General features: G+C 39.3%; 1 protein-coding gene across 3 annotated transcripts in view; it reads left to right on the top strand.

The window, feature by feature from the left end:
- Positions 1–292: 292 nt before the first annotated feature.
- Positions 293–14473, top strand: part of IGF1 (insulin like growth factor 1) — a 70927-nt gene continuing 56746 nt past the window's right edge. The window contains exons 1-2 of one of the 3 annotated variants that reach the window (XM_047067126.1): positions 293–358; positions 4982–5138. In XM_047067126.1, the coding sequence (XP_046923082.1) occupies positions 296–358; positions 4982–5138 (220 nt within the window). In that variant the 5' untranslated portion in view covers positions 293–295. Of the gene's footprint in view, positions 359–2275; positions 2291–4981; positions 5139–14473 lie in introns of those variants that run through there. The other 2 variants (XM_047067124.1, XM_047067125.1) reach the window with 2 other exon arrangements.

Here is a 14473-nt window from a genome sequence, read left to right as displayed (position 1 = left end):
CGATAACTTTGCCAGAAGAGGGAGAGAGAGAGAAGGCAAATGTTCCCCCAGCTGTTTCCTGTCTACAGTGTCTGTGTTTTGTAGATAAATGTGAGGATTTTCTCTAAATCCCTCTTCTGTTTGCTAAATCTCACTGTCACTGCTAAATTCAGAGCAGATAGAGCCTGCGCAATGGAATAAAGTCCTCAAAATTGAAATGTGACATTGCTCTCAACATCTCCCATCTCTCTGGATTTCTTTTTGCCTCATTATTCCTGCTAAGCAATTCATTTCCAGACTTTGCACTTCAGAAGCAATGGGAAAAATCAGCAGTCTTCCAACCCAATTATTTAAGTGCTGCTTTTGTGATTTCTTGAAGGTAAATATTTCTTACTCTTTAAAGTCATTGGGGAATTTTCTTTAAATTGTGTACTGTTTGCTTCTGCCTAGAAATGTTATTCACTTTAGAATTTTCATTGTTTCGGAACTGGGAGTTATTTATAAATTGCTGAATATGCATTTCTGTGGGATCTGAAAAAATAGCTCCGGGAGATGGATGCCTTTGCACAGATATCTGTATGAGTAGAAACTATTGCAAGGTACTTGTGCTAAATCCTCCACTTCTGCAGGGCTTCAGTGGTGTCCTTATAGAAGATTCCTTTAAATCCTGTCTATGGTTAAAGACTGTAGAGCATGGATATGAACTTTTGGATTTTTTTTGCAGGTGCAGATGTTTTATTTTTAAGACCATGTTCGTGTGTGTATGTGTGTGTATGTGTGTGTGTATGTATGTGTGTGTGTGTGTGTGTGTGTGTGTGTGTAACTTGTCAGGACTGGACTTTTTATTACAAGGCACATACGAAGAGTTATCTGTTAGATGATATTAAAGCTTTTAAATATGATCTTTGGAGCTAAGGTCCCAGAACTCTCTGCACTTATGCCCAGAGAGTCAAAGTTAGAGTGAAGTTTAATTTGCTCTTCCGAAAAAGAACTCCTTGACAATTCTTGCTGACCTCGCATATTCGTATAATTTAAACAAATGCATACTGTATATACGGAGAGGGAAAACTTTCTAGCAACTGCATGTCTAAGTTTTCTCTTTTGAAGAGGACTATCATGGGCGAAGTTTGGACTTAGGGTTTCGTGTTGTAACACTCTGATTTTATACTCGGTGTTGTAAAGTCTCTTTAGGTAAATTTGGCTGCTGTTGTTAATGCCAACTTCTCGTTTCCAATCACTGGCCCTAGTTCAAGTTTCCATTCTCAGCAAAATTATATCCTTCAAGACTTGTGTTTTTCCAATTTGCAAGCACTTTTAAGCCGCTGTCACTGGCTTCTCGATGCAATTGCCTAAGAGCTCAATTCATAAAACGTCCCTGCACTTAGTACAGCATTCATTCGCTGCTTTCAAATACTCCACCACTAGGACTTTTCTTAGTCAAGTAAGTGGCTTAGGAGTTAGGGATACGGCTTTGTCAGGCACCTGATTCTGCTACCCTCAAGATACAAAGCCACATGATGGGTACTTTGCTTTTAAAAGAAATGAAGTCTCTCTATATGTATATGCATGTATGTGTGTGTGTGCATATATATATATATATATATATATATGTGTGTGTGTGTGTGTGTGTATCCATATATATATATATATGTGTATATATATGTGTGTAGATAGATAGATAGATCACGCGATCTTACAGCTAGGGCTTTTGTCTCCCTACTTAGATATTCATAAAAGAGGTTGTTGAGTGTTATTCTGCATTAATTACAAGTTTAGAAAACTGTCTCCAGATGAACTTTTCAGAAGTAAAGCTAGCAATAAGTTATTGCTTTCCCCCCATTCCTGGAGCAGTAAGTGGTTTGAGGAAGCCGTGTGGTCCTTCAAACATAATTCAGTAAGTAAAGGTGTCCTGCCTAGAGGCAGCATTCACAACTTGATTGTACTGAGTCTCAAGATATTTGTAAGTGTTTGAGTCAGAGGGAAGAGGGTAAGGCAGAAGACTGGAGCTTGGGTCACTGTTCAGGGTGGCTACAATAGGCACACAATGGAAATTGGTGCCTTGATTGGGAGGAAAAGATTGACTCAAATCCCAGCTGTGCAATTTGTTCATTGTTTGAATGGACAAAAGGCAGTTTACCCAGGCTAATAGCATACCTGCCTGGGTGTCCAAATGTAACTAGATGCTTTCACAAGCCCCACCCACAAAGCAGCACATGTTTTTAAGTCCTGTTTTCTATTCACATCAGCCTCATAATACCCACCCTGACCTGCTGTAAAAGATCTGGAACAAACAAAAATGGTTACACCTACAGTGAGTATTTTCTTATGACTATTGCCCTGAAATTTTGCTGGGCATTTTCGTTGTAGCCCAGACATCTGGAATCAATTGATATTCCATTTATTTAAGATAAAAAGAAAGGTCTTTTAAATTTTGAAAATGTGAATGATTTTTGAGAAACAGTGTTCTGATGTTTTTCCCCCTTTTTTTTCTCTCCTTCTCTTTCTGGTTCTTCTTTCCTTTCTCTCTGTATCTTTCCTTTCTGTTTCTTTTGTGTTTGGCAAAATAAAAGACCAAGAAAAGGATGAACATATGGGGCCACTTGTTTCAAACTTTTAACTCCTAAGCGAGTTTGTTATTGTTTTCTTTTAGGGGAACATGATGTGATAAAATTCTCTGGTTCTCTGTGGGTGTACTGGACTGTTCTCTGAACTAAAGGAAAATGCAGTAGAGGTTCTATCCTGTCCTAGAGATAAAAGTGCTGATATTTATCTAACAATATAACTCAGCAAAAAAGAAAAGGAAAAAGAAAAGTCTATATAAAATCAATCTCAAATTCTTAAATGTTAGTGATCTATAGGTATTGTTGGGCTTATATGTGTGATACCAGAAATAACTATGGCAAATACAGTTTTGACATCTCCCGAAGTTCTCAATTCACTAAGGCTACCTCTTTCCCTGGATTTCACGAAAACTAAAGAACTTCAAGGCATCTACAGTTGCAGGTGCTTGGCCCTCGGCATTACTATAAACTCAACAAAGAAGGGAGAGATGGAGAAGTGAGACAGGTAGACTAGCATACATCTAAAACTGGCCCATTGCCAGAGTGTGGGGTATGTTCTGTAAGATCAGTTTGGAGTTTGCTCTTTTGAAAAAGGCAGTGAAGTCTAGTTGGGTTGGAATTGTTGAGATTTCCACTGGAAGTATTGAAGGGGAAAGCCCCCACCAATTATTTTATAACTAAGACCAATGCAGATTGGCTGATGACCTGTGCCCAGCAGTCCTGGTGGCTTTGGCTATGTGGTGGCAGAGGGCTTCCAGGCAGAGATCCTCCTGAGAAAATGGAAGAGATGTTCGGTTGGGTGTTTACCTTCTCTTCTATTTTATGGTCATTATTTATGATGATCTGCAAACAGAGGGCACTTTTCATCTTAAACTGTTTTACAAGCATTAACTAAATATTTACGTTGTGTTAACAAGAGTCAGGGGTTTAAGGTTTTTTCCCAATTTCTGAGCTGAAGTTCTGGCCACAAAAATGGAAATCTCAATTAGAATGATGGAGTAAAGTCTGCCACTGATGTAGAGAGCCATTAAGTTGAGAGTTCATGGAGGGCAAGGAGGACAAATGATGGAGTCTGTTCCTCCAAAAGGGATGGGGTTGAATGGACCAGCCTCTACTGTGAGGTTCAGAAAAGCCTCTTTTTATAATGATCACTTCCAGCGTAACTCCATGACCCTTTTGACAGGGTCCCTCGCTTACATCCTGTCAGTGACTCATCCAAGGCCACTGAAAGTAAATGCATCTGAAAGAGGTGAAGCTACTTGCCTTGGGAGTCTTCCTGGAAGAAACCACATCTTTGTGCCACAAGTAGCAATGTGGGAAAGTTAGTGATCACTACTACTCTGAGAGTGGATGGAGCCTTGAGCCACAGAAATCTTGCTTTATGCAAGGCTGCCATTTGGCTTCTATTATTGGCTAAATAAGTCAACCAGGGGTCCCTTGGTATATTTTGCTGTAAAATGGATACAGTGACACATAAGTCCCTCTGAGACATGAAGTCACAATTCCTGTGACAAAAAAAAAAAAAAAGAAAAAAAAAAGAAGTCTTTTGCAGGTTTTGATCTTAATGCCCTGTTCTTGGAAGGCAGTATCTACACATACGTTGATTTGATAGTGCACTTGACACAGAGGGCATTAGAATACAGAAGGTGAAGGGTCTACTTAGCATGAGCCAATTTCATTCCTAAATCCTCGTATTTCTCCAGTTTCTGTTCATATTTTCACTTCCACTTGTGGTTGTGTTAACTACTGATATTCCCTAGGTAAAAAGTTTCTCTCTTTGTGCTTCTCTCTGTCTCTGTTTCTCTCTTTCTCTCTCTCATTAAGTGAAAAATTAAAAAAAAAACCCACCCTATAACGACATACAGTATTTTCACAAGTCCTTTTTTATCCACGGTAAATTCTTTTTAATAAGTAGCTGGGGAATGCTGTTCTAGTTAACTTAATATTCTGGTCCATAACGAATGCATATGTCATCTTTGAATGGCCAATCTTTAGAGAATTTAAATTAATAAAACGTATTTGGCCCCAAATCTGGACTGAGCATAGTTTAACCTTTGAAAATTCAGAAGGTTTACCAGGATCTCTGAGTGGTGTGGGATTCTACTGCAATAATAGCATTTTTTATTTACATAGTAAATGTTTCTAGATGTTTTATCTCATTGAATTGTAATAGGAATCTGTAAAGAAGGGGTTCGGAAAAAGTCCACGGTGGCAAGGGGATTAAACACAGGTTGTTTGATGCCAAGACATGATCCATCCACACCACCCTATGGTCTGCCATGCACTCTGATGCACTTTTGTGCAGGGTAGTTCTGACTAATGGCAGTAACAGAATGTGTGTGTGAGGGGAGGGGCAGGGGGGCAATGTACCTTTGCCTCACCCACACTGCCCTTGCAAGGACCAGGGAGGAAACATGACCATTCTTCTGTGTTTTTGGCAGGTAAAGATGCACATCATGTCCCCCTCTCATCTCTTCTATCTGGGCCTGTGCTTGCTCACCTTCACCAGCTCCGCCACAGCTGGACCAGAGACGCTCTGTGGGGCTGAGTTGGTGGACGCTCTTCAGTTCGTGTGTGGAGACAGGGGTTTTTATTTCAGTAAGTAGCCCTCCCTCTCACTGCTCTGTGGATTTACAACCGCAGGGAGTGTGTGAATAACTGAATGACTGCCCATGGCTGGCAGCCGTCCTCAGCCTCTGAGATTCTTCACCTTAAAGTAAGCCTAGTGTTTCAACAGGGCTGTGGCAGGTTTTGCAGATTTAGGATGGAATTTTCCTCCTTAGCAGTTTGTCTTTTAACTACTTCCTGCTGAGAGCTTTCCCAAATCTATTGTGCTCTACCCTCACTATTCCTTTCCTTTCAGTGAAAGGATGGGACAAGATGGAGCCTAGAGGATTGCATTTTTTTTGTCTCAAGATCTGTGGGTGCACATATAAACATATGGAAACAAGTGCTAGGTAATTTGGAGTAAAATAGTAAGGGGGACTTGGAGAAAGAATTAAGGGGGCACATCCCAGATGTCTCCACGCAATATGAAATCACCAGGAACAGAAGGTGAACTTCACTCAAAGGCACATTTGCAAATACAAAGACAGTCTCTAAATGCAAACTCAAATGCCATATTAATTTGTCCTCTATGCAAATTGACCTTGATTTTTTTGGTTATTGCCTTCCTTTGACTTAGCTTTTCTCTGGGACTCTCCATCTGGAAAAGGGTTTCTGACAAGTGTGGGGTTACTTATCCCATAAGTAGATCTCAGGTGATTAAAATGTTGACAGTCAATAAAAAATAGACAGCCAACTCCATGTTTCCAAATAATAAACACAAATATAACTCAATGTTGCCTGGGGGAACTGATCACTTAAAGAATCTACCTCAGAGGTACCTATCAAATTGTACATTATAGGACAGTGAAAGATTTAAAGCCAATTGCTCATTCTATATAATTGTTTGGAATTTTAGAGAGTTCCAGGAAACTGATGTTCAGGTCCTCAGTGAGCATGAATCATTCTTAGAGGTTCATTATCACTCGAGTGTAGACAGCTTACCTCAGTTGCCCACTAAGCTTTGAATAGCTCCTCTGATGACTCACAGACTTCAAGTCTCTCTCATCTTCTTCCTGGGGAAGGTGGTGTGTGCTTGTGTGTGTGTGTGTGTGTGTGTGAGAGAGAGAGAGAGAGAGAGAGAGAGAGGGAGACAGACTAGGGGAAGGGTCCTGAATATAGCAGTCTGTGATGAGTCGGGGAGATGGAAAAGGAGAGGCTGGTGGAGGACTGATGGGTACTCATCACAGATTTGGCAACAAATAGTCTTTAAACAACTAAAACAGAGAATGAGAAGTGCTTTCTATACTTGAATGAGTAAATTCCCCCTCTCTGTTTCCAGCTAATGCTTCAATAGAGTGAATTCAGGTATTTTTCTCCCAACAAAGCAATTCTATCTGGTTCTCTGTTGTAGTGCAGAAGAATGAGTTCATTGGGTGGGTACTTTTAAAATAGCAGACCTGTTTTACCTTTGAAATATCCAGTGAAAGGCAAATGTGTTACATCAACATCACCCAATGGTGGGTTGTCATTACTCTTTATTTTGCTGCTACTGATCCACATATAAAAAATGAATAAGTAATTCCACTTATTATGCTCAAGAGATTTTCCCCCTTGATAATCCATTTGCAAAATTTCCTTTGATCCAAGGATCAAGGTGATTGCCAAGCCCACAATTGTCTTCTGTTATGTGCCAAGCTGAATTGTCTTGTTTGACATGATGTGCTCCAGGATTTCCATGCACAGTGCATGGAAACTGGATCATTCTGTGCCTCTGATATTTGAATTAGATGATGAAAATGGGAACAGAAATAATGATTTGGTCCCACATAATCATATAATACCGATACATGTGCACACAGACAGTTAAGAGTATGGGACAACTAAGATGGAAACCAATTTCAAGCCACTGAAAAGGTTCTTTTATTGTTACTACAATGATCAAATTTTAGCAGATGTTTTTAAACTCCATTTTAATAACTTGAAAGGGAAAGTTTATATATAGGCACTCTTAATGTTTGAAGTATAACTTTGGATAGAAAGTGGTTTCATAAATTGTGATTATTGTCAGCATTGCCATTGAGACTCTATGTTTCATAAATTCTGCCTAATAGAATTCTATGACTTATATAAATTTTTTGTCTGACGCAGAACCTCATGAACAAAAGTATTCTTGTTAACTTTCTAGTCAACTGGACAATCTCTTTTGCCAAAGAGAAGTTAGCTTTAATTCAAAACATTGATGGAGCATGTGCTATATGTGAGATACTGTACTAGGCATGAATAAGATGCCTAGAAATGAATGAGAGATTGACTTTGTTTTCAAGAAACTCATAGTCTGATCAGGATGTTTCAAAACTGCATGTAACTATTATCAAATGTCATATGAGAAACACAATCATAGAAGAATAGATTATAGTCCTTTATGCTTTTCCTGAAGACTTTGTCCCATTTGAAATCACCTAGCCATGATCTACCCTCTCAATGGGCTTCTTGATGCCAAAGACTATATTTATTTACCATTGAATCCTAGTAGCTAGCCCTATGCCTGGCTGATATAGTAAAGGCTCGTATTTGATTATTGAACTGACAAGCTTGAATTGAATGTAATTGAATCCAATTGAATGGAATGGAATTACTTATTTGGGATCTCAGTCTTCAGAACCTTAAAGAATTAGGTTTGTCAAGTACTTTGGACAATTTATACCTCCTATATATCTAGCTATTGGATAAAACTATTTTTCTTTTATTCAACTGAATACAGTGTATACTAACAATGTCTTAGAGACTGCATTTTGGTCATCCCCAAGCTACACTGATGGTCTGGTTTGTGTCTAAGCCAATTATTCTAACAGGCATTAACTGTTGTCAACAAATTTTATTGAGTTTCCTTTTTGTCCGCTGAGATTTAGTGTGTGTAGAAGTCAGCTTTAAGCATTTACAGTCTTTGAGATACTTTTTAGAGGAAATCAGTCTTCCCCACCTCTATCCCCTGTCAATTGACTCTTATCATTGTTTTTATCCTTATTTTCAAAGTTTTACTGTGGCTGTGCTTTTTATTTTAAGCTGTGTCAAATCCATTTTGAAAGTATAGTTTTGTTGTTCTTGTTATTTTTTAATAGTGGAAGGCAGTTTCTGATCTTAGTTTGAAATTCAAACATCTAAAAGAAAATTGCCTCCATATTTATCTTTTTGCTTGGCCCGAATTTTTAACAAGGGGAATTTTCTCAACCTATTAGAAAAGAACAGTTCTGAATATAAAAAAAGTTTTTAATGTTGACTTTGTATTGACTGACCCAGTGTGTGAATGAGCTCATCTTTGTCTACAAGCACAAGTTCCACTACAGCACAGTGGAAGCATCCTTCTAGATTATCTGTTTTGTGAATATTTTCCCAGCATAAGTGGAACAGTTCCTCTATAATTAATGCAGCTTCCCCAGACATTTTATGAAATGAAAGTTCCAATGAACAGCTAATTACTAATTCTTCCCTATGTATCATAGTAAGAGAAGGTATCAGCCAGTCTTGTGCTCTCACCGTCCTATGAGGAAAATGGTAGCATAATGAGGTGGCACATTGGGAAAGAGCTAGCTATTATCTTGCCAGATTGATGGAGCCCTCATAGAGGAGGGCTTGTTATAACCTCATTTTGCATGAAACATAGCAAGAGGAAAAGAGCTTCAACTGAAATAGAAGTTAAGCTTGCCATGGATATAATTTTTTGACAGTCATGGTGATTAACCATTTTAACGTGTACTTTAGGGGCTCGTGGAATTTCTCTCTTTGGAGATACTTAAAAAATTGACAGACAACCAACCATCTTGGATGGCTTCAATTAAGAGCAACCAAAAGAAAGCAAGTTTCGGGGGTCCTTTTTAGTTTTAAGAGTCTATAAACAGTCCCTTAAATAAAGTGTATATGCTTTACCTCGGCGGTCTGGGAAAAAGGAGAAGTAAATCAATTAGAAAAAAAAGTTGGATACCCTTTCAGCTATTCCAGATTTATGGCTTTTGTAAAACATACTTCCAATGCATAGTTATTAAGAACGGGTCTGAATAAACTAAAGGCATTCTTCATGTATTAAAACATACTGCTTTAAGTGAAACTTTGTAATGAATTTCATTGTTATTGATTGCAACAACCTTCCTAGATCTAGGTATTATTATTAACTCAGGCTTCTTTCATTTGAAATATAGTGCTCAGAAAACTGCTCCCAGACCTGTCATTCATTAGCTGTATGACTTTGGCAGGCATTTAAACTTCCTGGGTCAAAATGTCCTTGTCTATAAAACAAGGGGATTTTGTTAAAGCAAATGACTTCTTCTAACTTTAATGGACTCATAGTCCAGATTGTAATTATCAAGGATTGGGTGCTATTCAAGAAAGAAGAACCTTGGATTTAAGTAGTGGCCAAAGTACATTAGTGTCCTTTATCTTCTCTACAGAGTTTCTGTTTGCCCCTAAAGATAGGCGATTCCACCTACTTAATGAAAGAGTAGCCAGCTTCTTTGTTTTGTTTTGTTTTGTTTTGTTTTGTTTTGTTTTGTTTTGTTTTAAGGTGAGCTTCAACCCCTCAGGGATAGAATAAAAGTTCAGACATGACCAAATACATGAGGGTCATCTGGCCAAAGGAGCACACACCTCATGAAAGCAGATAGCCATCTTTCTTTGCAAGGAAGGACTAGCTCACAGGTCTCATCTTTACATATTCTTACTCTCTTGAATGTGAGAACAAGTGAGTAGGTCAGTTTTAAGTTGCACTTGATTACATTTGAGGGGACAAGAAGAATCTATAGGCTTCTAAACCTTGACCAGCCACCTTTTGCCAGCCTATTGATACTGTCTTTCCAACTAAAGAAGGAAGTGTATAGTTTGGGGCATTCAAAGATACATACTATTAGCATTGCTTTGAATGGGGCTGGGTTTGGGCTACACCATTTGTATTCCTTGTTTTGGTACCCCTTGGACTGCCAGTCATGCATTTGTATGACAGCTGGTCAAAGTTAAGGGTACAGTCACTGGCTGTGGAAAAGCTTTTCAAAGAGAAAAGCTTTGAAATTAATTGGCACATGTGGGGTTTGACCTATGGCCCTGGCCTCATTAGCACCACTAAGCTAATAAGTCACAGGTATTCTTAAAGAAAAGCAAAGAGTTTTTACATTGACCTGAAGTGCTTGCTACTACTCTAAATATGCCCAAGAGGACCAGTCTATGCAACCAAAGGACCACTTAAAAAGTGATAGTATCTATGCAAAATAAGAAACTAATTTGCATTTTTCTGACATTTTTAATGTTCTTTGGGTTTATCTTCCTGATGGAGAATTATGGGAAGCAGAAAAGTGAAGGGTTCGAGACTAAGATCCTGGTCTCTATTGACAAAAATTTAGAGTTTGAATTCTAATTTACTTGGTGTGTGGCCCTGAGCAAACTACTTAACATCTGTTCCTCAATTTTCTCATCTGTAAAATGGGGGCCTACCTCATAGAAGTGGTGTTAGGATTAAATGAGTTAATGTATTAGAACATATTGACTTAGAATACTGCCTGGCACATAGTAAGCACATCCATATGTTAGCAATTATATTTATTTATTCTTTTCTGGGATCTGTTGCAGAGTCTATTGCAAAGGTTGAGGAATCTGCACAGCCCAATAAGTTATACACTCATTTTCTCTCCTTAGGGACAACTGATAACACCTGTTATTAGTAATAATTGGTATATAGCAGTACCAGTAACAAGAAGAATGTCTTGTGTTTGAATAGTACATTTACTTTTTCAAAATCCAGTTGCATGAGTTTTCTCACTTTGTTTGGTTTTACCCCTGGAATGCAAGAATTATGGCTTCACTGAATAAATGAGAAACATAAGACACTGAGACTTTGTGATTTACCTCACTGGCTGGATCCAGAACCAAAGCTAAGGTCTCTTGTCTCCAAGAAGCATATTCATTTGGCCATTTACATTGTTTAGAGGCCCAACGTGTGATAGCATAGGGAGATGCTTCCAAAAATCCCAGTCCTCTTCCGAGAGATAAGGAGCAGAAACCCCTGGGTAACCGAATTTATTCTGAAAACTTCTTTGGAAGGAGGCATGAGGGAGATATTCATGTGATAACCCTACAGTTTCTCTTGTAGGAAAAATTAGGAAATACTAGTAGAATTTCCTCAGGGTGCACAACAAAATCTTTGATTGGAGGCTACTGCTGTTCAAGAGCCTTCAGAGACTGGACCCCATTCAGACAGAACACTGCAGCTCACCTGTGAGCACCAGGATATGTAGTATGATCTGGTGGTGGGGGGGGGGGACATCTCCTCTGGCCAACTTCAAGTTCTCTTCATTCTCTTCCAGCAAACTTCAGGTGCCTCATTTCTTGCAGCTGTTAGTTCTGTTGCTTTTTCTCAAAGACTGGTTGAAGAAGGGCTGTTTATTTGGACCAGAAATCTTTCTCTGGGTATTATGAGAGAGATGTGGTAAAGGAGAGGTGGTCATAAGGTTCCATAATCCAGTGTGCCAGGCAGGTAGAGGCTTGTCCAATTTGGCCATGGAAGGAGTTATGAGAGCAGGCTTGGGTTTGGATGAAAGGCTTCCACCTGTGCAGGTATCACTCAACCAGCTTTTTGAAGACCATTGGTTTTGGATATCTCGTATCTTAAGTGGCTGGTAGGTTAGGCATTTTAGATCCAGAAGAGAGTTTTGGCATTCTTCAAATTCCCTGGGCCTCCATATACCTTGTCCAGACATCATGTTCCATGCCAGCATTCCTCAGGGCCTCTGTTAAGAGATGACTATCCCTCTAGCAACCTTCCTTCCCATTTCACAGCCTGCAACAAAGAATCCGACACACTGAAAACAGGCACAAGATCTCTCTCAAGTACATTTTTCATTGTTCTCAATAATGGACTACAAAGCCTTTGCTCTTTTATGCAGCCAGACGTCTTTGACAACCATGGTGGCAAAAAATCGTTTTTGCACTGAGCTGCTGCTCTGGCAAAGTTCCATCCTACACCTCTCTGTGAAACATCAGCAAGCTCTTACATCACAAAGAATTACTTTTGGTTGCCTGGAAAGTTCAAATCCTCAGGCCTTATTAGCTGTTAGACTAAGAAGATGACAACACAGCATTTTGTTTGTCTTTATCTACATGTGAGATCATGTTTAAAACAGCAAAGAGCTGTTATTTGACATGCAATTCCTGAACCGTAGTAAGTTGTATGCCTATTTAATGCATTGTTTAGTCTCACATTGGCTAAAGCCACTTAAAGAAGCACTTGGCAAGCTCTGGCTTTTCATTCTTGGCATAGCTGCCCCTCTTACTTTTTCACTGAACCTTAAATACCAAGAAAAACCCTTCACTTACTTTATATCTGGCATATTGCTTTATGCAGTTGGCCAGAACTTTTGCATGTGGTCCTCTGCATTTGTCCTAAGGTAATTAATGGCTTTGCAATATTTGATCAGCAGCAGTACGGATACAAAGAGAAATTGTGCAACCAGTAGAGACCACACAGTCTTTTAAATTAAAACCTTTTGCATTTAATGCTCAGGCATACTACAGGATAATGGTTTCCATGCCAAAAAAAAAAGGGGGGGTATGGGGACGCCCCTGGGAAGACATGCAAAAAACTGATTATTGATTAAGCATACATCTCTCTAATATCTCCCTCTTAAAACTACCTGATTGTTCAAAGGAAGTAAAATTAAAGACTGCTACAAGCTTGGAAAGCCTTGAGAAATAGTCAAACATCAAGAATGAAATTCAGAGAGGGGCGCCTGGGTGGCTTAGTCAGTTGAGTGTCCGACTTCGGCTCAGGTCATGATCTTGTAGTTCATGAGTTCCAGCCCCACATCAGTCTCTGTGCTGACAGCTCAGAGCCTGGAGCCTGCCTTGGATTTTCTCTCTCTCTCTCTCTCTCTCTCTCTCTCTCTCTCTCTCTCTCTCTCTCAAAAATGAATAAATATTTAAAAAAGATTTAAACTCAGAGAGAAGTGATGTGTCCAAGGTCACACTGCTAATAGACAGAAATAGAAAAAGATACTGTTGATTCTGTTTTCTGATTCTAATGCAGTGTTTGGCCTTTAGAAGCAATGAACCATGCCTATATCAAAATTACCTGGTAAATTAAAATGGCCAGGAGGGGCCTCCAATCAAGCTCACCCAAATGAATGTAGATCTTGGTGGCTCTCATTCCAACAAACTCATCTGAAAGTTAACACTTTTGTTCCCTTGCTGTAGAAATTTTCACAAACTAAAATAATTCCCTGCCTGTTTCTTATACATTACACAAAACCTGCAGATGCTTTGGGCATTCCACTCCACTTAAGGTCATAATTTAGACTATTATTGTATATTATATTATTCTGACTCTTTGGTCACTCTCTCCAATGTCAACTTGGGTAGAACTGCTTTGGAATGACTTAGCAAAGCTGTGCTCCTGGAAAATCTGAAACAGTCTGACGAGTTGTTGGATCAGCTTTTTTTTCTGGAGATTTCTCTGACGGCCCTAGGCCAAAAGAAATTTACACCTGATTTTTTTGCAGACTTCCAAGCAAATACTCTATGAATCTCTTCAGACTTTCTTCTTTAATCTGTGGTCTTTATGAGGTACTAAAAAGGCTGTTGAAGGGGTCTTTTTAAACTTTGAAAATTTGTTAGTCATAGACTCAATTCTGTGAATATTGCTGGGAAGATGGTACTACCTCTGTGCCATTTACCCTGGTGAAATGGTCTTTCATCAGAAGCAAGTGATTAAGAAAGTCCACACTGAGCCAACCCACAAGCAGCCAACTCCTGATAATCTATGAAACTGGGGAAAGGAGCACCAAGAGTTAGAATTCTGGATTAAACTGATTTGAGGACACTGTAGATTTTGGCCTCCTTTCTCGCTGCCCCCTGCCCCAGCTCCTTTGTGAGACCAAGTGGCCTGTTTTTAAATCCTACTTCATTCTTATACTCCCCACTTGCCTCCGTGAGCAGTGCCATTGGCAAAAGAATTTCTCAACCTAAGCACTATTGACATTTTGAGCCAGATATTTTTTTTGTTGGGGAAGGAGGGCTGCTCTGTGCATTGTGAATCTTTAGCACCACACATGGCTCCTACCTTCTGGATGCCAGTGTCCTTCCTCCCAGTTGTGACAATCAAAATATCTCCAGACATTGCCAGATGTCTCCGGCGGTGGGCTGGGGGGTGAGGGGTAGTGTGGAATCACCCCTAGTTGAGCACTACTGGACTAGAGGTCTCTAGAAGAGAAGCAGTTAGAGATGAGAAAGCCATTAGTGAAACTAACACAGAAAGTAATTGTCAGTCACTGGTTAATCAGAAGTCTATGTTCCATTACCCAGAGTAACAATGAAAAGACTCATTGTGGTTTCAAAAGTCTTTCCCTGAAAAT

This window comes from Lynx rufus, unplaced genomic scaffold (assembly GCF_022079265.1).
Source record: "Lynx rufus isolate CCGP_SWC_20201006 ecotype Redwood Valley unplaced genomic scaffold, mLynRuf1.p SCAF_7, whole genome shotgun sequence".
NCBI classification, from domain to species: domain Eukaryota; kingdom Metazoa; phylum Chordata; class Mammalia; order Carnivora; family Felidae; genus Lynx; species Lynx rufus.
This window is presented reverse-complemented; position numbering and strand designations above follow the sequence as displayed.